At 37.6% G+C, this 25,250-nt stretch overlaps 3 protein-coding genes and 1 pseudogene across 3 annotated transcripts; 3 read left to right on the top strand and 1 right to left on the bottom strand.

The window, feature by feature from the left end:
• Positions 1–10,584: 10,584 nt before the first annotated feature.
• Positions 10,585–11,531, top strand: LOC132904157 (uncharacterized). Its single transcript, XM_060954074.1, has 3 exons — positions 10,585–10,889; positions 10,974–11,163; positions 11,527–11,531. The coding sequence occupies exons 1-3, from the start codon at positions 10,677–10,679 to the stop codon at positions 11,529–11,531; spliced, it is 408 nt and encodes a 135-aa protein (XP_060810057.1). The 5' UTR covers positions 10,585–10,676.
• A 58-nt stretch (positions 11,532–11,589) lies between these two features.
• On the bottom strand, positions 11,590–14,479 carry LOC132904291 (putative nuclease HARBI1; annotated as a pseudogene).
• Positions 14,480–16,084: 1,605 nt separating this feature from the next.
• LOC132904156 (uncharacterized) lies at positions 16,085–16,831 on the top strand. Its single transcript, XM_060954073.1, has one exon. The coding sequence runs from the start codon at positions 16,085–16,087 to the stop codon at positions 16,829–16,831; it is 747 nt and encodes a 248-aa protein (XP_060810056.1).
• Positions 16,832–22,004: 5,173 nt separating this feature from the next.
• On the top strand, positions 22,005–23,234 carry LOC132904155 (uncharacterized). Its single transcript, XM_060954072.1, has one exon. The coding sequence runs from the start codon at positions 22,005–22,007 to the stop codon at positions 23,232–23,234; it is 1,230 nt and encodes a 409-aa protein (XP_060810055.1).
• Positions 23,235–25,250: the final 2,016 nt, after the last annotated feature.

The following is a 25,250-nucleotide window of genomic DNA, read 5'->3' as shown; positions in this document are numbered from 1 at the left end:
CAGATGTTTTAAATAGGGATGGTGTTAGGTATGTTCGTACCAAGAACTATCAGCGGCTTACGCGAGTTGAATGTAAATCGGACATGACAGTAGTTCAAGGTCTTATTTTACTGCGGAATGTTCTTGAAACGTTAACAAACGCCGGTTTTTTTGATAAACTTGAAGTGTTCGTTTTCGCAACAGAAATAGAATACCTGGGACGGACAATTAGTGAAGGTCAGGTAAGGCCGAGTCACGATAAGGTTGGTATTGATGCGGCAACGCCACTCATCCGAAGTGATGTGGCTATTGAGGGTTCCAGTCCAAACAGGGAAGCTCTAAGGGAGATGAGTCGTCAACGAGTGTCTGAACGTCTTCGCTCAAACCAGGAGGCTCAAGATAAGTATGTGAATAAAGGTCGCAAAGCACCTCGTGGCTTTGAATTAAACTCATTTGTTTTTGTGAGAAAACAGGCTCAAGCAACGGGGAAGTTGGACTTCTGCATGCGAGGGCCTTATCGTGTGGTGAAGATCCTGCCTCAAGGGCACTACGAGCTCCAGCTGTTGGCCGGCTCATATGGCAAGTCGACGCAGACAATATATGATGCCGTGGCACGGAGAATGGACTCCTGATGTCTGTTCTGCTTTATTTAGCGGTGAGTGAATTTAATTATTTCGGCTTACCATAGATCTTGTGTGAAATATTATTTTTTTTGGAGACAAGCCTGTGCCGGGGCCTCTGTCTGTTTTAAAGATCAGTGATTTTAGAAAGCGTTTATTTAGTTATCGTTTTGGGTAGGTAACAATGTTTGTGCTCCATGTAGTGAGTGCAATGGATGGTTGTGTTTATCTTGCTGTCTGGATAGCCTCTTTCTTGAAGTCCGTGTACTTAGATAAGCTATCTAGGCTGACGGATAGCATTTCCAGAATAAAGTGTGTTCAGTGTCCTGGAATGCTGTCTTTAATTCCTGGAATGGATATTCTGGTTTAAGGAACATGCTTGGTTTTTGAGCTCGGACACTGTCTTGGAGTCGCTCAGACATGTGGTCCTGGAGCTCTGGTACTTGCAGGGCCATGCGGTGGCCTCTGACAAGTTGTGTCAATGTGTTGTGTTGTGTTAACTATTGTTTTGACTATACTGCCTATTATTAATTAAAAATGATGATTTAATGATTCATGTTGATGGTTTGGGTTGAAACATGCTTTTATGTGGAACTGATTCACACACGCAAAGTTATGTCTCACGTAAGTGCGCGTAGATCTCTAGCGAGTCGTGAGGCGGCACTCCCCCGACGGGAACTGCCCCGGGTGATCAGTACAGATATCAGTTTGTTTTATATCCATTGTGCATAGGTTGGGAGTTTATAGTATTGCAGCTACTTATTATTTTTAGATGTTTAAAAAAAGGAACATGTTTTTGTGCTGTTGTTTTCGTCTGTGCAGAGGCAGACCACGAGAGCGAGGAGTCTGCGGTACCCGATGCTGATGAACCCCAACCTAGTACATACGGGACACAGAGGTTGGCGCAAGGATCTCCTACGCCGCTCAGCACACCGTCTGGCAGCGAGGACCCCTCCATGCCAATCTTGGATGAAGAAGCTTGAGAAGGGAGCCCGAGGACAGACTCCTGTCAGGAAAGGCCGTATTGGATGAGAGACCAAAAGTGACTATAAAGGGTGGCGTATCGTCGGCGCCGCACGCAGTCGCTGAGCAACACTCGTCTCGCGCGGTCGTTACTCTGTCCGTTTAGATTTTGATTTTAAACACGTTGCGATTCACGATTAATTAATGAGTTATGTCTATTTTGATCTAGAAGTCGTTATTATGGTTATTAAATCGTTTTGAAAGAAACATAGTAATTTGGTCGGGTAGTTTTTAAAAAGTAATTGTCTTGGTTAAACTTAACTTGTTTTGTAAGAAATTGTTTAATTCCTTTAGTTTATTAAAATTGTCTTTTTAAAAAAATCACTTCTGGTCTTATTTCCAAGAATATATAATTAGGATGACCCATCATTAATCTGCCGAAGAAAGAACCCCTTCACAGCATGTTTGAACGCAGAGCGACTAGGAGCTCTCCTAATCATTTCAGGAAGAGCATTCCAGAGCCTCACAGCCTGAACCTGGAAAGATTTCTCCAAAAAAGTAGACCGGAACAGAGGAGTACGCAGAGTCAGGTTGTCTGCAGAGCGTAGAGAACGGGAATGGGCGGAACTCAGAAGCGGGAATTTAGATTTTAAGTAAAGAGGAGAGTGAGCATCATTGAGTAGAGAGTACAACAAACAAAGAATTCTGGCTTTGCGACGACGTTCAGGAATAGGAAGCCATGATAACTGCGAACGAAAAGAAGAAAAATGATCGTATTTACGGATATTAAAAATAAAGCGAATAGTTGTTGGCTAATCTGTTGAGTTTAATAAGAAGGACTTGAGTAAGATCGCAGTAACACACGTCGGCATAATCTATAGTAGGAATGACTAAGGATTGGACGAGGGAGATTTTGGTTCTCAGAGGAAGGAAGTTCTTTAGTCTATAAAGAGAACGAAGCATACCAGTTACTTTACGGCAGACCTCAGTGACATGAGGAACCCAGCTAAAAGTTGAATCGATCTGCAGTCCACGGTCTTTTACGCTGGGGCAGTAAGGGATCGTAGCATCATTAAATTTAACGGGATTATAAATTATAAATTGGGATTGGAAAAAACGGGATTATAGATAAATTTGTCGGGAGCTTCCTATAATTATAGCCTGGCATTTACCCGGGTTTACAACTACTCCGTACTTAGTCGACCAGTCTGCAATAATGCTAAGATCCCTGTTAATGAGCGCAACCGAGGAGTCAATACACTCACAATCGCATGAGTGGTAGAGTTGCAGGTCGTCTGCGTATAGATGAAAAGAAGAAGAAAGGAGTAAAGTAAGAGAGTTGATGAAGATGGAGAACAGGAGAGGGGACAATATACCACCTTGGGGAACGCCAGAAACAAGGTCACGCCAACTTGAGATATTTTGCTCAACACAGACTGCTTGCTGTCGGCCACAAAGATAAGAGGCGAACCAATCGAGAACCACTGGAGAGATATTAAGGCGAGCAAGTAAAGCAAGGAGAACATCGTAATCTACCGTATTAAAAGCATTGGAGAAATTAATAAGTACAAAGATGGTCACCTTGCCGTGCTCCATGCCATTTCTGATGTCCTCAGTCACCTTCAACAACGCAGTACCCGTGCTGTATCCCGGGCGGAATCCCGATTGAAATTCACTGAGCAGTCCATTTGAAGAACAAGAGAGGATAGTTGAGAATACACTACTGCTTCAAGAATTTTAGAGAAAAATGGAAGAATAGATATAGGACGATAATGATTTAAACTGCCAGGATTGTTAGTTTTAGGTAGAAGAATCACAAATGCCTTCCGCCTTAAGGAAGGGAATACACCTGAACTAAGGGAATAGTTAATGATGTGAGTGAGATCCGGAAGAATGAAGTCCAAAAGAAGAAGAATCATGCGGAGATTAATTCCATCGATCCCCATGGCTTTTGTTTTTATTGAAAGGACAATTTTTTTTACGTCTTCAATGGTCACTGTAGAAAAGGTAAACGTGTCAGGTAGCAAACAAGGTAAGGAGTTTAAATAGGAAATAGTTTGCAACCTAGAGGAAGGATCCAGAGAAGTAGTGGAAGTAAAATGATCATTTATCTCATCTAGAGAAAAGGAGGAATTGAATACCTTGGAATTACCCTTACCTACACCTTGGCATTTAAGGAACTTCCACACATCAGCAGGAGAAGAATTCGATATGCTTTCATGGAAATATCGACGTTTCGCGGACCTCACCATACGATTACAAAGATTTCGTGCCCTCTTAAATATATCCCAATTGTCATCAGAACGATCACGTTTAAATTTTAAGAACGCTCGATTACGTTTTGCCATGGCCATGCGCACTCCCCTGGTCATCCACGGACAAGGAGGTCGTTTAATTTTTACACGACGGAATGGAGCATGACAATCAAAAAGAGAAACAATTGAGTTATTTAGAAGGCTAACCTTGTATTCCACGGTATCAGCAGCTAATATGGCATCCCAGTCAGTGCCAGCAGCATCAGTAAGCAGCGCTTCAATATCCAGCCCAGCAAAGTTGCGCATTAAAACTGACTTTGCCTTAATCATAGTGGTGTGAATCTTGTAAGAAGCGTAGATGATATCATGTCGAGAAAATGCTGGAGCAGGATGCTGACCATGAAGCATGATATTATCGAGTGATGAGGTAAATATGTGGTCAAGCCAGGTGTCAGGGGAGTCCTTATTGATGTGAGTGTCATTAAAAGGAAGAACCGAAAGATTGAAGGAGTCAACAATATCACGAAGTTTACAAGAAGAAGAGGTGTCGAGTAAGAGGTTAGTATTGATATCACCGAATACAAGGGAATGAGAGTATACAGAAGCTTGTAAGAGACATAAATTAAGTCATTATTAGAAAACCCCGGGGCCGGTATTTGACCATGACTGGCGACAAGCTTTTCTGAGGAGGTGATTATCAAGTCAAGTAAGGTAGGTCCATGTTCTGTGAAGTGTGTTGGCCCAGATGGGAGAATAGAAAAATTAACCGACTTGACAATATTAAGTAATTTAGAAGTTCTAGAATTTCCCTTCAAAAGGCACGTGTTAAAATCCCCAAGGATCAGATGATGAGCATAGTCTGAACAAACCGATTCCAGAAGCGACTCAAAGGTAGAAAAATAATCTATTCTTAAAGAAGGGGAATAAAAAGCTTTCACCCACTCCCAGTGCCGGTAATTTGCTTGATACTTATTCCAACTCTGAACCCTGTAAACCTCATTATAATTATAATACAGTGCTATTTTCAGACGATATTGGTAGCAATATGGGTAAATATTTTTGTGATACCCTAAATCAGTCTTTTATAAATTACTGCATGCCAAATGCATCTTTTACCCAAATTATTGAGAGAATTAATAATGTAAATTTAAATAATAAATCCACCATAGTAATATTAATTGGTGATAGTTTTAAAATTGGCAGGAAAGATATAATTAACTGTTTTGAATCTTTGAATAAATTAAAAGTTAACCAAATAATTTTGTGTGCTATTCCATATATGAGTTGCCAGTCTCCAAAACTTAATAAAAACATTCACCTACTCAATAATTTTATGCATTCGTTGACATGTCGTCACAGTGACAAATGTTTTTTGACACAAACAATTTCATAGGTGATTGTTTTAAGACCAATGATAGAATATTTCTATCCAGATACCATAAGAACAAAATTACTACATTGGTAGCTAGTAATATTAATTTTTGGACGAGTTTACATTGTAAGCGAAATATTAATTATAAGTTGACTACAGAATTGCCAACTCTGTGTGATGGTAACTTTGTTGACTTGACAGTTAATTTAAACTGCACACTCAGACAACGGGAAACCCTCGAGGGTTAAGAATTATCCATCAAAATATACAAGGTCTTCCCGGCAAAGAATTAGAAGTACAACTAGTTTTAGAAGAATTAAATGTGGACATTTTATGTTTGACTGAGCATTGGCTCATGGAGGGGGAGATGATGTTCAGCCTAAACAATTATAATATTGTGAGCTGCTTAAACAGAAAGTCTGCAATTAGAGGTGGGTCTATGATATTTATCAAATGCGGTCTTCGCTGTAAAGAGCGAACAGACATAACCAGACTTTCGGTTGAGCGGTGTGCCGAAGTGACCTGTGCCGAGCTAGATCATCATATAATTGTTTGTGTGTACTGTACACCCCCAAACAGTGAATTTAAACAATTTTTAAAAATAATGGATCAAGTGTTACATGTTACCTCAAAATGTAATAAAAAATTAATTATTTGTGGTGATTTTAACATTGACATTTTAGTTAAATCAACTGCTAGTATACAATTTATTAATTTGTTTAAATCTTATAATTTAGAGTATATTTTTTTTGAACCAACCCGAATAACATCTACATCTGCCAAGTGTCTGGATAATTTTTTTTGTAATAATCTTTATATTCGTACGGAAATCAATTATTCACAAATTGCCCTCGGATCACACCGGTCAATATGTTACCTTTGAGAAAGAGTCCTTAAACAATTTAAATAATGATAAAATTATGTGTAGAACTCTTTCTTCCAAAAACATAAGAAAATTTAAAATAAACATTGCAAATCAATTAAATACTTTAACATATTCTGGAAATAATCCTAATGAACATTATAACAATTTATTTAATATGATTTCTGCTGAATACTCAAAAAGGTTCAAGCAGAAACAAGTCAATATTCGTAATAGATTACAGTTCAGTGAATGGGCTACATTAGGTATTCACAAGAGTAGGAATAAGTTATATGACTTATATGCCCAGAAACAATACAATTTTGACCCTAGTTTTGTAGAATATGTCAAAAAATATTCAAAATTATTTAAAAAAGTTTGCAGGCAAGCCAAGTCTTTTCACATAAGTAGTAAAATAAACAACGCACCAACCAGATCACCTCCAGAAACATGGAACATTATTAATAAAGAATCTGGCAAAATCAAAGATAGAGACAGTATTAAACAAATATCATCCGGTAACAAAAGTATTTCTGAAACTCAGGACATAGTAAATGCTTTTGATAATTTCTTTGCAAAAATCCCTGTGGAGCTAACTTCTGACGTTGACTCTTGTACATTGCGCGCTGAAACCACAACTCCCAAAAAATCTGTCTTTAAATTTAAATATGTTAACTCTGATAATATATTAAAGGCGTTCAAACAACTTAATTTGAAAAAGTCTGAAGACCATTGAGGTATGTCTGTTAGTATCATAAGTCAAATCATAGACATTATTGCATCTGATCTAGCTTTTATATTTAATGAATGTATTGATGAGGGTATTTTTCCAAATTTGGGAATTCTGGGACACTTTTGTGTCCCAGAATTCCCAATAAACAAAATTCGATTCATTCTAAACACAAAACATTAGTCGAATGCACTCACCTGAATCAATTATAAAATTGATAAGAATCACCCGCGAGCTCGTGGAAAGATCACACACCGAACACACTTTTTACACATGATTCATTCTAACCATCAAACATTATTTTGTTGTACTTTCCTGATTCCTGTTCTACCAACAAGATTTTACATGTTAAATTATAAAACGTGTTTATTCGTTAAACGTAAATTCATTTCGCTCAAATTCGTTGAGTACTGCAGACGAGTTTAAGCATATGCTAATAATTTGAAATGAAATTTGTGAAACAAAAAGACTCGCTAAAATTAGATTGTATTTGTCCTGCTTCATCACAAGAACCAAAACGACACGGAAACCTTCTGCCGAACACAATACGTTGTATCGTTTGTGGTCCATCAAATTGTGGAAAAACCAACTTAGCAATAAGTTTATTGTTACATACAGATGGTCCGCGATTTTGTAACTTATATATTTATTCAAAATCTTTATATCAAGCAAAATACTTATTTTTAGAGAAAGTTATGAACATGGTTTCTGGTACAACCTTTCATAAATACAATCACAATTGTGAAATTTTGAGTCCTCACGAAGCGCTACCTGATTCTATTATAATATTTGATGATGTAGCTTGCGAAAATCAGAACAGCATTAGAGATTATTTTGCTATGGGTCGACATAAGAAAATTGATTGTTTTTATATTAATCAAACATATACAAAAATACCTAAACAACTAGTGAGAGACAATTCCAATTTGATTGTATTATTCAAACAAGATGACATTAATTTGAAACATGTTTATGATGAGCATGTTGGGTCTGATATGTCATGGAATCAATTTCGTGAAATGTGTTCAAAAGTTTGGAAAAAGCCTTTTAGTTATCTTGTTATTAATAAGGATTGTGATAAAAACAAAGGATGTTATAGGTCAGCATTTGACACTTTTATAGTTTTAGATTAACATACTTAATATATGTAGTGATAATGTAGGGTCACTTTAAAGTGTGATCTGCGACTGAACACAATATCAAGCAGTAAAATGGAAAAAACATTTAAAAAACAAATAGTTAAGTCAGCAGCAGCTGTTAAAAGAAATTGTGGAAGCACTTAAGAGTATGAAAGCGGGAAAGGCTGCTGGGTGTGATAGAGTGTCGGTCGAGATGCTTAAAGCAGGAAAAGGCGTAGTAGCTAGTCAGTTGTACTGCCTTTTCAATTTGTGTTGGAGAAGCGGCCGAGTACCAAAAGATTGGTGTAAGGCTGTTATCGTGCCACTTTACAAAGGAAAAGGGTCACAGCTGGACTGCAAAAATTATCGTGGTATAAGCCTGCTTAGCGTCGTCGGCAAATTGTATGCTAAGGTATTGATTAATAGAGTCAGGAATGAAACTGATGACAAAATATGGGATGCTCAAGCGGGATTTCGAAAGGGAATGGGATGTACTGATCAGGTCTTTTCCTTGCGGTGCATAGCCGAAAAGTTTTTGGCCAAGAGTCAAAAAGTCTATTGCACATTCGTAGATCTGGAAAAGGCCTATGACAGAGTTGAGAGGAATGAATTGTGGTCAGCACTTTCTATGCATGGGGTGAGCAGTCTCTTAATACGAGCACTGAAATCCTTATATGAGGATTCGAGTGCTTGTGTCAGGATAAACGGAGCGCACACTGAGTGGTTTAAGATTGAGAAAGGCGTTAGGCAAGGATGTGTTGCGTCACCGTGGCTGTTCAACCTATTTATGGATAGCTGTTTGACAGATTTGAAAGAGTCTGAAAGTGGATTAAGGATGAATGAGTTACTCGTCAAATGTCTGCTCTATGCCGACGATCAGGTTATACTGGCGTCATCGGCGGAGGAGTTACAGGAGATGGTAAACTGTATGCATGAGGCTTTAAAGGAGAAGGGAATGAAAGTGAACGTAAGTAAAATTAAAACACTGGTTTTTGAAATGGAGAAAGAAATGACAGCATGTAATATTTTGATTGGAGGAGAAAAAGTGGAGCAAGTGAAAGAGTTTGTATATCTAGGATCAAAGTTTACATCAGATGGCAAGTATGATAGTGATATTGAAAGGAGAGTGAACGCGGGGAACATGGTGAATGGAGCTTTGCATGCCTTTATGAGCAGTCAGAAACTATCCAAAAAGGCTCGACTGGCTGTGCACAGGGGCGTGTTGGTCCCGACATTAATGTATGGGAGTGAAAGTTGGGTATGGCAAAAGAAGCATGAAAGCAGAATAAATGCAGTGGAAATGAGAGCGTTAAGGAGTATGATGGGTGTGAAATTGAGTGACAGGATAAGGAACAGCGTGATAAGGGAATGTTGTGATGTGAAAGAAGATGTAGTTACAGGAATAGAAAAGGGTATGTTAAGATGGTTCGGTCATGTGGAGAGGATGAATGAAAGCAGGTTGACTAAGCAGATATACAAGGAGAGTGTGGAGGGAAAGGTCGGAGTGGGAAGACCTAGACGAACGTATCTTGATCAAATTAAGGACGTCCTGCAGGCTTACTCTCGAACTCAATCTCAATCTCAATTCTGTCGCAATCCAATTCCAATCGCAATTTAGTTTGGTACTCTTGAAATCATTAATCTTGAGATTGAGTTGGTATTGCGATTGTGTCATTATTGTGTTTTCCTTGGCAATTCCACTATACGTCAATATGACAGTGACATACATCACCATGTCTACGACAGAAATAGAACGAATTAATGAATGAAAACTTTGATAAACAATATTAAATTTAAGTAATTTTCAAGTAAATAATTAATTTTAAATGATATTTTTATTAACAATGCTTATTTCTTACTAATAAATAACTTTAAGGCAAAAAATAATCAAATTAAATGTTTCAAACGGCGTATTTGGCTGTATGAGTATTTTCCTGTGCCTATATGTAAAGTTCACAATAAACAAAACAATAAAATAACATTTTAAAACCAGTGTTGCCAACTTAGTGGAATTTCCACTAAATCTGGTGGTTTTGACTTGCCTTTTAGCGGACATATATGAGTTTTAGTGGCTAGTGGATTTATCTAGTGGAATTTAAGAATTTTGTTTTTTTTTTTTAAATTGTTGGAATAACGCCTATAAAATCCAGTCGTATCGTTGTTGGAGTTCAATTTCTAGACTTATCAATCAATAATTTGCCAACCTTCAATTTAGTAGTGAGTACAACGCTCAGGAGGACCGGCATCCAGGCCAGAAACCACAACATTTCATTTCATACTTTATGTCTCTGAGAATTCGACAACAAATGGGCTTTGTTACTTTTTATTGTCAACCACTTACTATAATTTATGATCGTAACGAATTGTTTTAAACATTTATTTTAAACATCATTTATTTTTATTTAATTGTAACTAAACTTATAACAATTTATTTATTCTGATTAATTTGAATATCTAATATTTGCCGCTTAATCCGCCAACAGCGACATCATTCATGCTAATTTCGACACAACAGAAATAAAGTTAATGGAAAATTTAGTGTTTTTTTTTGATGGTCCGACTTTTTTTAGTGGATTTCTAGTGGTTTTAGAGGTCGATTTTAGTGGGGAGCTTGATACGTCGTTGGCAACACTGTTTAAAACTGTGGTTTAGAAGTTTTAGTTTGGCGCTCATAAGGTAAGTAATTTTTTCACTTATTAAAGTTTTTGATACTTTTATTTATTATAAAACGATTGTCACTAGTACACAAGTGATCTTCAAGCAAAAAAATATTAGTAATGCTGTATCATACTATTACAGAAATGGCAAACAGACCCACACAATACCAAATGGCAGCGTTAGTGGAGTTCCTGGAGAAAAATCCAGGAATTGCTCGAGGCCTTCTGCTTACGCAGCAGGCCAAACAGGAAACTCGAAAAAAGTGGCAGGAGTTCGCTGAGTCCACTAACGCCTTGGGTGGGATTATCAAAGATGGGCAGGCTGGGGCTAAGGTAAGCTAGCATTAAAACAGATTTATTATATTAGTTACATGCATATATACTAAATCATAATGATTTCCTTTTCATGCATTTCAGTATTGGACTGAAATAAAATCATCCCTTAATAAGGTCTGCCAACAAAGGGCTCAGTCCATGAGGCGCACCAGAGGTGGCATAGATGTGGTGCCAGAGCTGTCGTTGCTGGAACAGCGTCTAGTGGCAGTCATGGGTGGGGACTCATTTGCCACGGGCACAAGGGGAATAGCAGTAGACCCCTCTCCCCAAAGTAATGTAAGTAAAATAATATGAAAAGTTAAATTAAATTTGTTTATTCAGAAACCAAGAATTTACTTAAAACTAAGTTTACTACCGCCTCCAAAGCGCAAGTGAAGAAGAAGCGGTGCTTCACTGCTGCATTTCTACAACAACGTCAATTAACTTACAAACATTATATTAAGCATTCACTATAGATTATTTTAACACGCTTAATAAAATAATAGTGTACAGTTAAAATTACATGAATTAAGTCTATGATCAGTAAAATAACATTAACAAAATTAAACTCTGAACTAAAAAATAAAAATGACATTCATCAATACAATTCAGTTAAGTGATTTTATAATAATTTTATTTATTTTTCCTGTTACAGTCTAGCCCCTCCATCTTGCCATCCACGTCTGATGCAGTTTTAGCCATGATAGACCTGCCAACATCTAGATTATCTATGGTAGAGCTGCCTTCCACCTCTGCCGCTGTTGTACCCGAAGCATTGGACAGATAAAACTATCTACTATATGTGATGCACCTCCAAATGCTGCATCTACACTTAATATATTTAAGTCCGCGTCACAGATCTGTAACAAAAATAAATTAAAAATAAATAAATATAGTATTTTTATTTTATATTAATTTATTAATTTATCTACACTAATATTATAAAGAGGAAAACTTTGTTTGTTTGGTTGTAATGAATAGGCTCAAAAACTACTGGACTGATTTTAAAAATTCTTTCACCATTCGAAAGCTACATTATCCACAAGTAACATAGACTATATTTTATTTTGGAAAAAAATAGGGTTCCGTAATAATATATAATATATAAAAATAATTGGCAAAACAGCGTTTGCCGGGTCAGCTAGTATTTTATATTACCACTACATATAGTAGTTGTAATATAAAATAAGCTTATTATGAATTTATGTAATAAACATACTACTCTGTCAAGAAAGTAGCAGGAAAAGATCAATAATACACAAACTGTTTGTTATTCATCCAAATTTATTTAATCCCCTTCAAAATATGCTCCTTTAGAAACGATACACTTACGCCAACGAATAATCCAATCATCAAAACATTTTTTAAACGCTGTTTCCGGAATTGAGGTCAGTTCTCGCCGCGAATTCTCTTTTATGTCTTCTACCGATTGAAAACGGGTGCCACGAAGTGGTAATTTGAGTTTAGGAAAAAGAAAAAAGTCGGCTGGAGCCATATCTGGTGAATATGGTGGTTGCTCGATGGTATTTGTTGAGTGTTTGGTTAAAAATTCGTTCACAATGATGGCCTTGTGCGAAGGCATTATCATGGTGCAAAATCCAAGAATTTTCTTTCCACAAATCTGGCCTTTTTCGTCGGATTTGCTCTCTTAAACGCCGCATAACACTCAAATAATATTCCTTATTTACCGTTTGACCTTCCGGCAAGAATTTCGAGTGCACAACACCGCGATAGTCAAAGAAAACAGTCAACATGACTTTGACTTTTGAACGACTTTGGCGTGGTTTTTTCGGTTTCGGTTCAGTTGGAAGGCGCCACTCCGAAGCTTGTCGACTAGTTTGCATGTCAAACTCGTAAACCCACGTCTCGTCACGAGTAACAATGCTTTTCATGAATGTTGGGTCGGAATTGACTCGTTCTAGCATGTCCTCAGCGACTCTCATGCGATTGAGTTTTTGAAAAAAATTCAGGTCTTTTGGGACTAGCCGAGCGGCAACATGTTTCATACCCAAATTATTAGTTAAAATGGTACGGATCGACTCGTGAGATACAGAAAGTTCGGTGGCTATCTCTCTCAAAGTTGAATGAGGATTTTCAGTCACTATTTCCTTCACTTTTGCGATGTTAACTTCAGTTGCAGACGTTGATGGCCTACCAGAGCGAGGCAAATCTTCCATCACATCTCGACCGCTTTTGAACGCTTTGTACCACTCATAAGCACGAGTTTTTGATAAAGTCGATTCACCGTAAGCCTTCTGTAACATTTTCAGTGACTCCGAACACGATATTCCATTGGCAATGCAAAATTTAAGACAAACTCTTTGTTCGATGTTTTTATCCATTATGAAATTAGCAATACACACTAGATATGATATAACTAAAAATAGCACTGTATTTAATGTAAACAACAGATGCAACTCAAACTCCGCGCCAAAATGGAAAACAGTTGTGCCAATCTAACAACAACAAAAAAAACAAAAATTTGAATTTGGAACCATAAATAGATAATCCATTCCCGATACTTTTCTGACTGAATGTATAAAAGGGATACATACTATTAATACATTTCTTGAATGGTAATGTTTTCTGTTAAAATATCTTTCTTAATTTTCAGCAGGACGTACTATTGCCACATGGGTTCCATCTATGCATCCTATTACTCCAGGAATGCGAAATTTTTCATAAAACCTACAACAAACACAGATATTAACACACATTTATCTGCCAAATAAAATAAATGGTCATGTCTTAAACACAATTTACATACCTTCTTTTAATAAATTGCGTTCTGGAACAGTTTGAGGAAATTTTATGTATTTATGCAGGATTGTCGGGTCATTCAATGCTGCTGTCACATCCCTCAATGCCCGAGATACTGATTGCTGCGACATGGGAGTACCTAGTGAACATCCTACTAGGCGTTGGTAGCTGCCAGTTGCATAGAATGAAAGTGCTACTAGTATCTGTAGACCAAAACCAATTATTTAAGCAATTAGGTACCTTTGCAAACTTGTTTGTATCACAAACTAACACAAAGTACCTACTCACATAATTTAAAACAAAATTACCTTGTATTTTGTACTGATATCACTTCTTCTTTTAGGAGCTTGCATCAAGGGTTTTAGCTCTTGATATAAATAATGGAACAATGCCTTGGTGACACGATAATTTCGCTTAAATTCGTCATCACTCATAGCAAGTGCTTTATCGGCGTACCGAGCAATCCTACGCAAATTACGCGTTTGTCGCAAATCCTTTCTACAGGCATCACTGAAAATTACACTTTGCAACACCAAACGAGCCATTGTATGCACTTTTTTACAAGTAAAATGTATATGCAATTTTCACAAAGTTACTATTTCCTTATTGTGATTATCACAATAAATATCCAAGAATAACACAAGTTCAACGCAATGTCGAGCTGTCAAAATGACTTCAAGAGTACCGAATTCTCAAGTTCCAGAACACATTCTCAATATTAATTAGTTCACTCAATATCCGCCCGATTTCGCCCCAATGTGGCGCTAGTGTGAAATTCAAGAGTGCCAAATGACGTTTCTTGCATTGAGATTGGCATTGGATATTGGCATTGCGAGTCGAGAGTAAGCCTGCTGGTAAAGGGTCAGGTCAAAAGTACCCGAAACCGCCGAGCTTGTATGAAGAGAGTTATGAATGTGGACGAAGCGAAAGAAGTATGCAGAGATCGTGGCAAGTGGAAAGAGGTAGTCTCTGCCTACCCCTCCGGGAAAGAGGCGAGAGGGATGATTTTATGTATGTATGTATGTATGTTAAAAGAAAAGTGGGGATGATTAACGATACAAAAAACGTAAATAATATGGCACTGGAGAAAATTTTCAAACCTATTGTTGATCCGCTTAATTTGATAGCCAATAAAAATAATGACAAGTGGGTTGAGAATGAAAATAATTACGTCACCTCTGTTGGGGAAAAATGTAAAAATGAAAGTACATCGTCTATCATCCAATGAAGAATCGAATGACACTGTTTCTGAAAGCGACTTTCCTAATAATTACAACAAAACTTTAATTTCCACACCTTCTGAAGATCATAATGTCAGTGAAGGTTCGTTCAAATCTATTGCGTCTTCTCCAGGTAATCGTCAAACTTTGTCGTGGTCTACATCATCAGAAGTAATGGATGCTATACCTTTTGGAGTTAGGCATGAGCGGGGAAAACTAATGCTTGGCAATATTCGTGTTTTCGATAATGATAACATTCTGAAAATAGGAACTCGAATTTTAAAGAAGACAGATGGTTTACGAGAGTTACTATTTAAAAGGAAACCTGATCTAGAAAAAGTCAGAGAGGAGGACTTGCAAAATTATAAATTGTTACTAATTGATACTAATGCACATCGACGTAATTATGAGTCATCTAAACCTATAAACAGTAACAAAGGTTTTAAATACATTAATGTCATTAAGCCTTTATTTAAATTTTCAAAAAATATGACTTCAAGTGTAGAAAGTCTCCCTTAAGGAAAAGGTATTCCACTTCTGAAAAAAGTAAAAAAATATACTGATTATGTTTATTGGGATGATCCCAACGAACTGGTAGAACGATTAAAATTGTTGTTAGGATCACGAGCGGCTGGCAATAGTGGTGTAGATAATGAATATGAAAATGATAACAAAGTAGCTCAGAAAAACTTTGAAGAGTCTAAACGACATAACAAGATGATGGAATCTGTTGCTTTAGGAAAGGCTTTGTATATAAAACCATATAAAAAGGGAGCAGGATTATATCTAAGTCCTTCAAAAAACTGAAAAAGCGGCTACCCAGACGAGCACTAACCAATTTAGATATAATGGAACATGCTATTGATATTCCTTACTTTCGCGGAGTGTATATGAGAGATACTCTTCCTCGGAAACCAAAAAAAAATTGAGTGTGCTATATTAAATTTAGATAGTTCTGACAATCCTGGAACACATTGGGTAGCCTACGTTAAATATATTAATTACTGTAAATATTTTGATAGTTTTGGTGATTTAAAACCACCATTGGAACTAGTAAATTATTTAAGTCCATTAACTATAAATTTTTTTATGTTAAAAATTAGTAAAAGTTTACAATTCAGACTCAAAACTAGGTAAATTGTCTGCCTGGCTCACCTGCTCTCACTGCATATTTAATTATTTCCAATTCTCCCACTATCACCGTATTTCACAACCAATTTTTTTACAAGCATAATGGACACACAACTTGCAAATAACTTGGAGGACTTGCAAAAGATGTTTCTCTCCCGGATGGAGCTATATGATCAGAAGCTTGCGAAGGCTTCAGTTGGTGGACCCGCAGTGCATAAAGACTTGGCTTCCTTATCGCGTGAGTACTCTGAGTTCAAGACCTTCATTTGGCAAGCCTTTTCCAAAATAAAGTCCCAACTTGAACTATTGACAACAGGGCAAGACCGACATGAAATGGCCATGCGCAGAAAAGTACTTTTACTCCATGGCCTTAGTGAGAAACAGAATGAGAAGTTGCACGATGAGGTCCATAGAATTATTTGTTCTCAGATGAACTTATCTGATGTGCCAAGTAACAGTCTGCAAGTCTGCCATCGTCTGGGAACTGCCTCTAGTTCCAAACATCGTCCAGTATTGGTTAGATTCACCACATTGGAACACCGTAGTCATGTTTGGGACAACAAAACATCTCTGAAAGGCACTGGCATTACCATCTCCGAATTCCTGACTAGGCCTAGGCATCGAGCGTTTACTATGGCCCGTAATCATTTTGGTGTCAAGAATTGCTGGTCATCAGAAGGAAAAATTGTAGTTTTGCTACCAGACAAAACAAGAAGCAAGGTCGAGACTGTTGCCGAGGTAACCCGGCTTATCTCTATTCATCCGGTGTGTTCCGATATTCCTGGCCCCAGTGGAACCCAAGAATCTGCTCCAAAGAGACAAACCCGCCAGAAATCTCGGCATCGTTGAACGTTGTCTCGGCAACCATTATGTAATCGTGATTTCCTTGTGATAGTACCTTCACCTTCTGTAAATAACTGTTTGTGGGTATATTATTAATTTTTTTTGTAAAAACTCTGAACACTTCTTTCAATTTAACTCAATTTCCGCAAAAACTTTTGATAAATGACAGTGAAAGATTTATTCTTAATTTCCCGTTTGACATTGACACTTATTGCCAATCGCATGTCATCTGTTACTTTTTTTTTTTTTTTTTTATATATACCGACAAGTTAGTTTTATCAGGTTTCCTATCGCTCTTCTTTCCTATCGAATCAAATCGAAAGTTTATGTGGATGTAAATGCGAAATTTCTTGCAGTCTCTCCTCAGTGGGTGCATGGTGGTATTGGCAGACTATCTTGAAGCATAATTGTTTGTTGTTTTTATTTCTGTTTATGTTATTTTCTACAGTATAATTTATATTTTATTTAGTTTATATTTAAGTTTATTTTATATAAATGGATGACACTCTTGATGATGATGATGATAGTTATCTCTCTTGCTCGTCTCGTAGCGACTTCTATAGTTTGGATGGTGACAATGATTCATCTGCGTCTTCTGATTTAACATTACATGACTTTCTTGCCTCAGCCTTTACAAAGTTTCCTCATAACCTTAATCTCGCTCACATTAATGCTCAAAGTGTGCCTGGCCATTATGCTGATCTTCTAGCGTCAATTGATAGTGCTCACCTTGATGCCTTGCTTATATCTGAAACATTCCTAAAACCTTCTCTTCCATCTTCCCATTTCATCATTCCCGGTTTTATATTAATAAGAAACGACAGAGTCGGCAAGGGCTGCGGGGGTGTTGCGATCTACATCCGTAACAAAATCCCATATAAGGTAGTTAGCACTTCACCGCCTACTTATGTGGATGGGTCTCCAGAACATCTCTTTTTAGAAATTTCTCTCCACCATACTAAAATTCTTCTGGCAGTTTATTATAGCCCCAATTTACGTATTGACTACTTTGATTCCTTAGACGGATTACTTAACAATTTCTGTCCTAGTTACGATCATGTAATATTAATGGGCGACTTTAATACATGCCTCATTAAGAACGATTCACGCACATTAAAATTGCAACAATTAATAAACTCTTTCAATTTGCATATATTATCTACTTCCTCGACCCATCATGTACCAAATTGCGTTCCTTCACTCCTCGACCTCATGATCGTATCCTCCCCTGATCTTGTAACTACCCACGGTCAGCTAGATGCCCCGTTTTCGCACCATGATTTATTATATCTTTCGTATTGTGTTCGCCCGCCAAAACGTAAACCCGAATATTCTTTCCGTCGCAATTTTTATAAAATTGATCTGAAAACGTTTCATAAGGATTCCGATAGCATCGATTGGTCGCCAGTTTTTAAAGCGGATAATGTCGATAGTAAAGTAAGCATTTTAAATGATATAATACTATCAGTTTTTGATAAGCATGCTCCCCTTAGGAGAGTGAAAATGAAACGCAATCCCGCCCCATGGCTCACACCCCTTATCAAAGAGACTATGGCTCGTAGAGACAAAGCAAAGCGTAGATTCAAGCGTTGCCCAACGGAGCGTAACTTGGCTATTTTTAAGGTGCTTCGTAATCGTTGCAGTCGCATGTGTAGGGATGCTAAGAGAAATTATTTCCACGATTCCCTTGTCGGCCGGACTCCGGCAGAGTCTTGGAGATTTCTAAAGTCTGTTGGAATTGGTAAATCTCCCTCAATTTCTTGTATTACTAACATTGACTCAGCCATAATTAATACACATTTTTCCTTACCACCCGTGATTATTTCTCCTAGCACTAAAGCAAACACCTTATCCAAACTATCCTGTCTCCCGCTTCCTTCTTACCCCCAGTTTGTTTTTGTGGCTGTCGGGGACGAGGAGGTCAAGAGAGCCATAGCGCATGTTAAGTCTAATGCAGTAGGTAATGACTCAATATCCTCAAAAATGATTAATTTACTTCTTCCAATCATTCTTCCGGTTCTAACGCATATATTTAACTTCTCTCTCACCACTGGCATATTTCCACAATCTTGGAAATTTGCACACGTAATACCCTTACCTAAAACTAAAAATCCTACTTCTCCTTCTGATCTCAGACCCATTTCGATCCTAGCATATTTATCCAAAATCTTAGAAGTAATAGTACACAACCAACTTTCCTCTTTTCTGTATAGTAACAATATTTTGAATTTATTTCAATCTGGTTTTCGACCAGGGCACAGTACTGTTACTGCTTTGGTTAAGGTGACCGATGATATTCGATGGGCTATTGAAAACCAATCTTTGACTTTACTTGTCCTTCTTGATTTCAGCAGCGCATTTAACTCAGTCGATTTCGACTGTCTATTAGAAATCCTTCATTCTATAAACGTGTCTTCATCAGCCCTAGCTTGGTTTTCTTCCTATCTTCGCGGTCGCAAGCAGTGTGTTCGCCTTGGTGAAACCCTCTCTGAGTGGTGTGATCTTAGGGCAGGTGTCCCACAGGGCGGCGTCCTCTCTCCTTTACTCTTTTCCGTTTTCATAAATTGTGTCACTCATATTCTTTCCTGTAACTTCCATTTATATGCTGATGATTTGCAGCTCTACCGACATTTCCCTTTATCAGACGTTAATGCTGCCATCGACGCCATGAACAATGACCTCTCTAGCGTTAGTAAGTGGGCGGAGTCTTTCGGTCTTAAAGTCAATCCTTTAAAGTCGCAAGCTTTAATCATTGGCAGTCACTATATGCGTAGAAACGTTGACTTATCCACACTTTCTCCTTTACACATTGACGGGACACCGATTGCATACACCAATAATGCAAAAAACCTGGGTGTTTTATTAGACTCCACCTTAACATGGAATTCACACATTGCTGAAACAAGTCGAAAAATGCATTACTCCCTTCACTCTCTAAAATGCCTTCAAAACTTTTTACCGATTCAGACCAAAATTTCGCTTTGCCATTCCCTTATTTTGCCTCTTCTGGACTACGCTGACGTCTGTTTTCTGGATGTGACCGAGGATTTGTTGAACAAACTTGAACGTTTGCAAAATTTGTGCATCCGCTTCATATTTGGCCTGAAAAAGTTTGACCATGTGTCTGAATTCCGAAAACAACTTAAATGGCTTCCTATCCGCTACCGGCGTAACGCCAGAATTCTTAATCTCCTATACAACATTCTCCATAACCCTTCTTACCCGTCCTACCTGCGTGAAAGATTTTCTTACAAAAACCCACTTGACGCGCCTTGTAGATCGCACCGCAGACTCCTACTGGAATTGCCACAGCATAGTACTGCTGCATACAGCCACTCGTTTTCTGTCCAGGCTGTCAAATTGTGGAATTGTTTGCCGCCAGACGTACGTGATAGTAAATCCTTATCAGGTTTTAAGAGAGGAGTGAGAGAACACTACCTGTCGTTGTCGTCGTGATGCATCCACTATTCATTTATATTGTATTTATATTATATTATATTGTATTCATGTATGTTTATTTATTTAATATATTTATTTGATATTTATAACTTTATGATAATATGTTTTAGGTCTATTAATATCAGTAAGTTTATGTAAGTTTATATATTAAATATTAGGTATGTACACAAGCCAATGCCTTTCTTTACACTTTCCTGTCGTGGGCCTGCTGGAAGAAATTTCTCTAGAAATAAGTAGTGCCCTTGTACTGAATTTCTCTTTATTTTAAGTTTTTTGCTAATTTTTCTTGTTGTACATAAATATATAAATAAATAAATAAATATAAATTATAATTATTTGCAATATCAATCTTATGGTACTATAAACTGTGGACACCTTTTTTTAAAGTTTTTAAAAGAATTTTGGAAACATCATTTGTATAAATAATATAATAAAAATATATTTGTATCAGTATAATAATGTCTTTCACTGTGTCAATAACAGGCAGAGGAGAATTTTTAACAACTAACTATTCCCCTACATTACAACTGAATGGAGAGTACGAATGTGGGCTTTTGTATTTTTCTACATTTAATTCTATACCTAACATAGACGCAAAAAATAACAAATTTTACTTTGGAAAAGATGAAGTTATTGAAATTCCTGAAGGATCGTATGAGTTTCAAGATATTTGTGATTATCTGAAAAGTAATATAAAGAATGCAGCGTTGAAATTGAGTTGTAATAATAATACGTTAAAAACAAGAATTTTTTGTTCCAAAGATGTACACTTTAATAAAAATAATTCAATCGGAAAAATATTAGGATTTAATGGAGAATCAATCAAAGCTAATATAAGTGCAGAATCTCAGCATCCTGTCAGCATTTTAGCTACAACTATCGTACGCATCGAATGTGATGTTATCAGCGGATCATTTGTAAACGGAAAAGCAAGCCATATTATTTATGAATTTGTGCCTAACGTACCCCTGGTTACAGAATTATTGAAATACCTAAGAATTTAATTTACTTTCCTGTCAATCAGAGCTCAATAAATTCACTCAATATAAGGTTGTTAGACGCAGAAAACAAGCAAATTAACTTACGCGGTGAAGAAGTACAGTTGTATTTGCACTTTAAACCAAAATGTTAAATTTTCATAAAAACACCTTCACTCCTATAAAAAGACTCAGTCCTAAAGGATCACCTCACAAAGAAACATCGCTGCGATTTAAAAAAAAAACTAACAAACAAAAATAAAGACTTTTTAAGGCTACTAGGTTTGTTAATATGAACATTTTAAATATATGCCAACCCGCGTCTTACGACAATAGCATAGAAAGTTTTGAATATCATTCGTACAAGCCTTATGTATCAAGTTTTAACAAAAATGATGAAATACGGATACCGATTAATCAACAAGACTTGTATGTGTTGCCTGCACTCAGCTGTTTGTATATTGAGGGCAGAGTCGATGTGTATAAACAAAATAACGCTAGCAAAGAAAAAGTGCCGAGTGTGCATTTCGTAAACAACCCTGTACTATTTCTATTTCAATATATAAGATATGAACTAAATGGGATAGAAAAAGATAAGGTTAAAAATGCAGGTATTACCACAACAATTAAATCTTATCTATCATTGAATGAAAATGAGTCTATCTATATGAGAATAATCAGTCGCGCGCGCGCAGCCTCCAGTGCCGTGCGTTTTATCGGATGCGAAATTACGTGTCGTAAAAATGTCGTGTACCGTGAAATGTGTTAGCTGTAACATTGTTATTGATGAGCTATTAGCTTATCTCAGAGCGAAGTTGTCCAGTGCCGATGAAGAGACTCTGGTCAGAATTTGTACAGCAACGTTCTCCAGCGAGGATATTCAAAAGTCCCACCGTTTGCTCTTTGAATCTGTGCCATCAGATGTGCGTAAAATTATTCGGAAAGGAAAAGGAAAAGAAGATCGACTGGTTTATGATATGTTGCACTTTTTAAAAGTGACTGAACCAGATGCCTTGCCGATCTTTGTAGCCCGGAACCTGGAGAAGTTACCGCCAATAACCCTTGACCACTTGGATGTCTCTAAGCTTTTAAAAGACATAGCAGTTTTACAAGCGGATATTAAGCAAATACAGTCTTCGTATGTGACCGTTGAGCAACTTGAATGCGTGAAAAAAGATTGTATTAGCTACAAAACTGTATCGCCACCTTTCTCAGCTGCTAAAGTAAACATGAAGAGAGGTGCATATCGTGACAGTGGACCGGAAGGTTTGTCTCTTTTTGATGAATCGTGTGTTATCAATGACGATAATAATCGCAGCTGCTCAAATGATTATAGTTTGCATTATAGAAGCATCAATAAAGAACAATCAGAGGGTAGGAACCGCGTACCGCTCGATACAAAATTAGCATCGGCTTCAAAACCGTTATCTGAGCGCGCTCCGACCGATGAAGCGAACGATGATTCACACTCGCAGCGTAGTGTTATCGACCTACCTCAGCTGACAACCGATCAGCTGACTGGCGGCGGCGGCGTGTTGTCAACTACTAATGAGACATACGCTCAGGCATCAATGAAGTCGAACAATGAGTGGTCTGTTGTCCGGAAAAAGAAAACTAGATCGAAAATCCGTGTTGAAGGCAAGTCCGGCACCGTTGTAGTTGAAACTGGCGAAATGTTTAGAGCGGCGGTACGAAAGGTTCCCGTCTTTATAACGAACGTTCATCAGGATACTTGTCAATCTGATATAGAAAAGTACATTCTTAAGATGACAGGGGAAACTGTTCAACTGGAAAAGATTGAAATTAGGCGACAATGTGACTACAAAGCATATAAATTTTTCGTGCCTTGTAACAAACTAACGTTATTCCTTGATGAGAAGATATGGCCCGAAGGAATAATTTTTCGTCGTTTCATAAATTTTAAACTGAAGCGTAATGTAACTTCTGATGAAAAAGGCGGCCCATCAAAATAATTAATATGGATACATACAAGTTTGTTACATTCAACTGTAAGAATGTGAAACGTTCGTTAGATAGTATTCGTGATCTTTGTAAGACACAACAAATTGTAGCTTTACAAGAAACGTGGTTATTCACTGAGGAATTGTTATTTTTGAATACAATAAATAGCGACTTTAGCTACACTGGAGTATCTGCAATGGACACGTCGTCAGGCCCGCTCCGGGGTCGACCCTACGGCGGTGTGGCTCTCCTGTGGGATCGCAAAGTGTTCGATAATGTAGTCGTTGTGCAGTGTAATAATCCGCGTATTTGTGCTATAAAAGTAGTAATAAAGGAAAGGTCATTTCTTGTGTTCAGTGTATATATGCCTACGGACGAGTTGGTAAACTTAGCTGACTTCACGGATATTTTAAGTTCGGTAAGTGCTATAATAGACAGCTGTAGCGTAGACTGTGCTTACATATTAGGTGATTATAATGCCCATCCACATGAACAGTTTTATCATGAATTAATAAACTTTTCTACAGACCAGGAATGGTCTTGTGTGGACTTTGACATTCTTGGTATATCTTCTGATACATACACCTATGTCAGTGACATAAACGGTGCTAGGAGGTGGCTTGACCACTGTATGGTGACGAAAGCAGCTTTAAAGTCTGTTCAGAATGTTTTTGTTATTTGTGACGTTTTTTGGTCGGATCACTACCCGCTCGTAATAGAATGCAATCTAGATGTCGTTTTACCTTTTAGATGTTCTAATATTTTATTACATAATAATGTTGTCTGGGGTGAACGCACACCTGCACAAATTGACTTGTATCAGAATGAATGCCATAATAGGTTGAAGCTAATTGACCTTCCTTCCGAGCTGCTTGAATGTAGTGACAGAATGTGTCAGAATTCTAGTCATAAAATTGTAATTGATAGGTTCTATAATAATATTGTGCAGGCCCTTAAAGACTCGGCTTCATTGTCCTGGAAGGAAAAAAAACCTGCCAAAAAGTTTTTTGTGGGCTGGAATAGGCATGTGGCTGAGGCTCACGGGCTGGCTCGGTTAAAATTCCAAACGTGGGTTTTGCTGGGAAAACCTAAGTACGGTATTGCATACAAAGAATTGTGTGAATCTCGCAAAGTATTTAAGTCTCGTTTAAAGTGGTGCCAGGACCATGAGACTCAGATAAAAATGGACATCCTGGCCTCCTACCATTCCAAGAAGGACTTCCGTTCATTTTGGAAAAATACGAACCGCTTGCAATGTAAACCGAATCAGCCCGTGAGCGTTGGCGGTGTTAGTGATCACGCGAGTATTGCTGATCTTTTTGTTGATCATTTTACTATTAAGTCGCCTCTCGGCCCTTCACAGTCGATACTGAATGTTGCGCCCGACGTGAAAAGGGAACTGTCTTTTTCAGTTAAGGATATAGCTCTGTTGGTAAAATCGATGTCTCGGGGTAAATCACCTGGCCGCGACGGGCTCAGCATTGAGCATCTCAAATTTGCGGGTCCGCATTTGCCGCGAGTTCTATTTTTACTATTTAATTTTTGCTTGGGTCATGGGTACATGCCTCAGGAAATGATTCGTACAATAGTAGTACCTATAGTGAAAAATAAGACAGGCGATCTCGGGGATAAATGTAATTACAGGCCTATTTCGTTGGCCACGGTTATATCAAAGGTATTTGATGGCGTGCTTAATATCCGGTTAAACAAATGTGTAAAACTGCACGATAATCAGTTTGGGTTTAAACCTAATTTATCAACTGAGAGTGCAGTACTGTGCCTTAAGCACGTCATCACCTACTATGCAGAGCGCAAAACGCCAGTTTTCGGTTGCTTCCTCGACCTGTCGACCGCTTTTGACCTGGTTTCTTACGACATCCTATGGAAGAAACTTGAAAGGACCAACTTGCCAGTTGAATTTATCAATATCTTGAAATTTTGGTATTCAAACCAGGTCAACAATGTGCGATGGGACGGGGTCCTGTCTAGATCATATGGGTTGGAGTGTGGTGTGAGGCAGGGGGGGT

Source organism: Amyelois transitella, chromosome W (assembly GCF_032362555.1).
Source record: "Amyelois transitella isolate CPQ chromosome W, ilAmyTran1.1, whole genome shotgun sequence".
NCBI classification, from domain to species: Eukaryota; Metazoa; Arthropoda; class Insecta; order Lepidoptera; family Pyralidae; genus Amyelois; species Amyelois transitella.
The sequence above is the reverse complement of the archived record's forward strand: the minus strand, read 5'-3'. Positions and strand labels throughout refer to the sequence as shown.

What these genes read in the sequence shown, in the direction of transcription:
- LOC132904157 (XM_060954074.1), top strand. Translation starts at nt 10,677, where the DNA reads ATGCTGTATCATACTATTACAGAAATGGCAAACAGACCCACACAATAC. An exon ending in ATGGGCAGGCTGGGGCTAAG is followed by an intron (nt 10,890 to 10,973) that starts GTAAGCTAGCAT and finishes CATGCATTTCAG; the next exon opens with TATTGGACTGAAATAAAATC.
- LOC132904155 (XM_060954072.1), top strand. Translation starts at nt 22,005, where the DNA reads ATGTCGTGTACCGTGAAATGTGTTAGCTGTAACATTGTTATTGATGAG.
- LOC132904156 (XM_060954073.1), top strand. Translation starts at nt 16,085, where the DNA reads ATGGACACACAACTTGCAAATAACTTGGAGGACTTGCAAAAGATGTTT.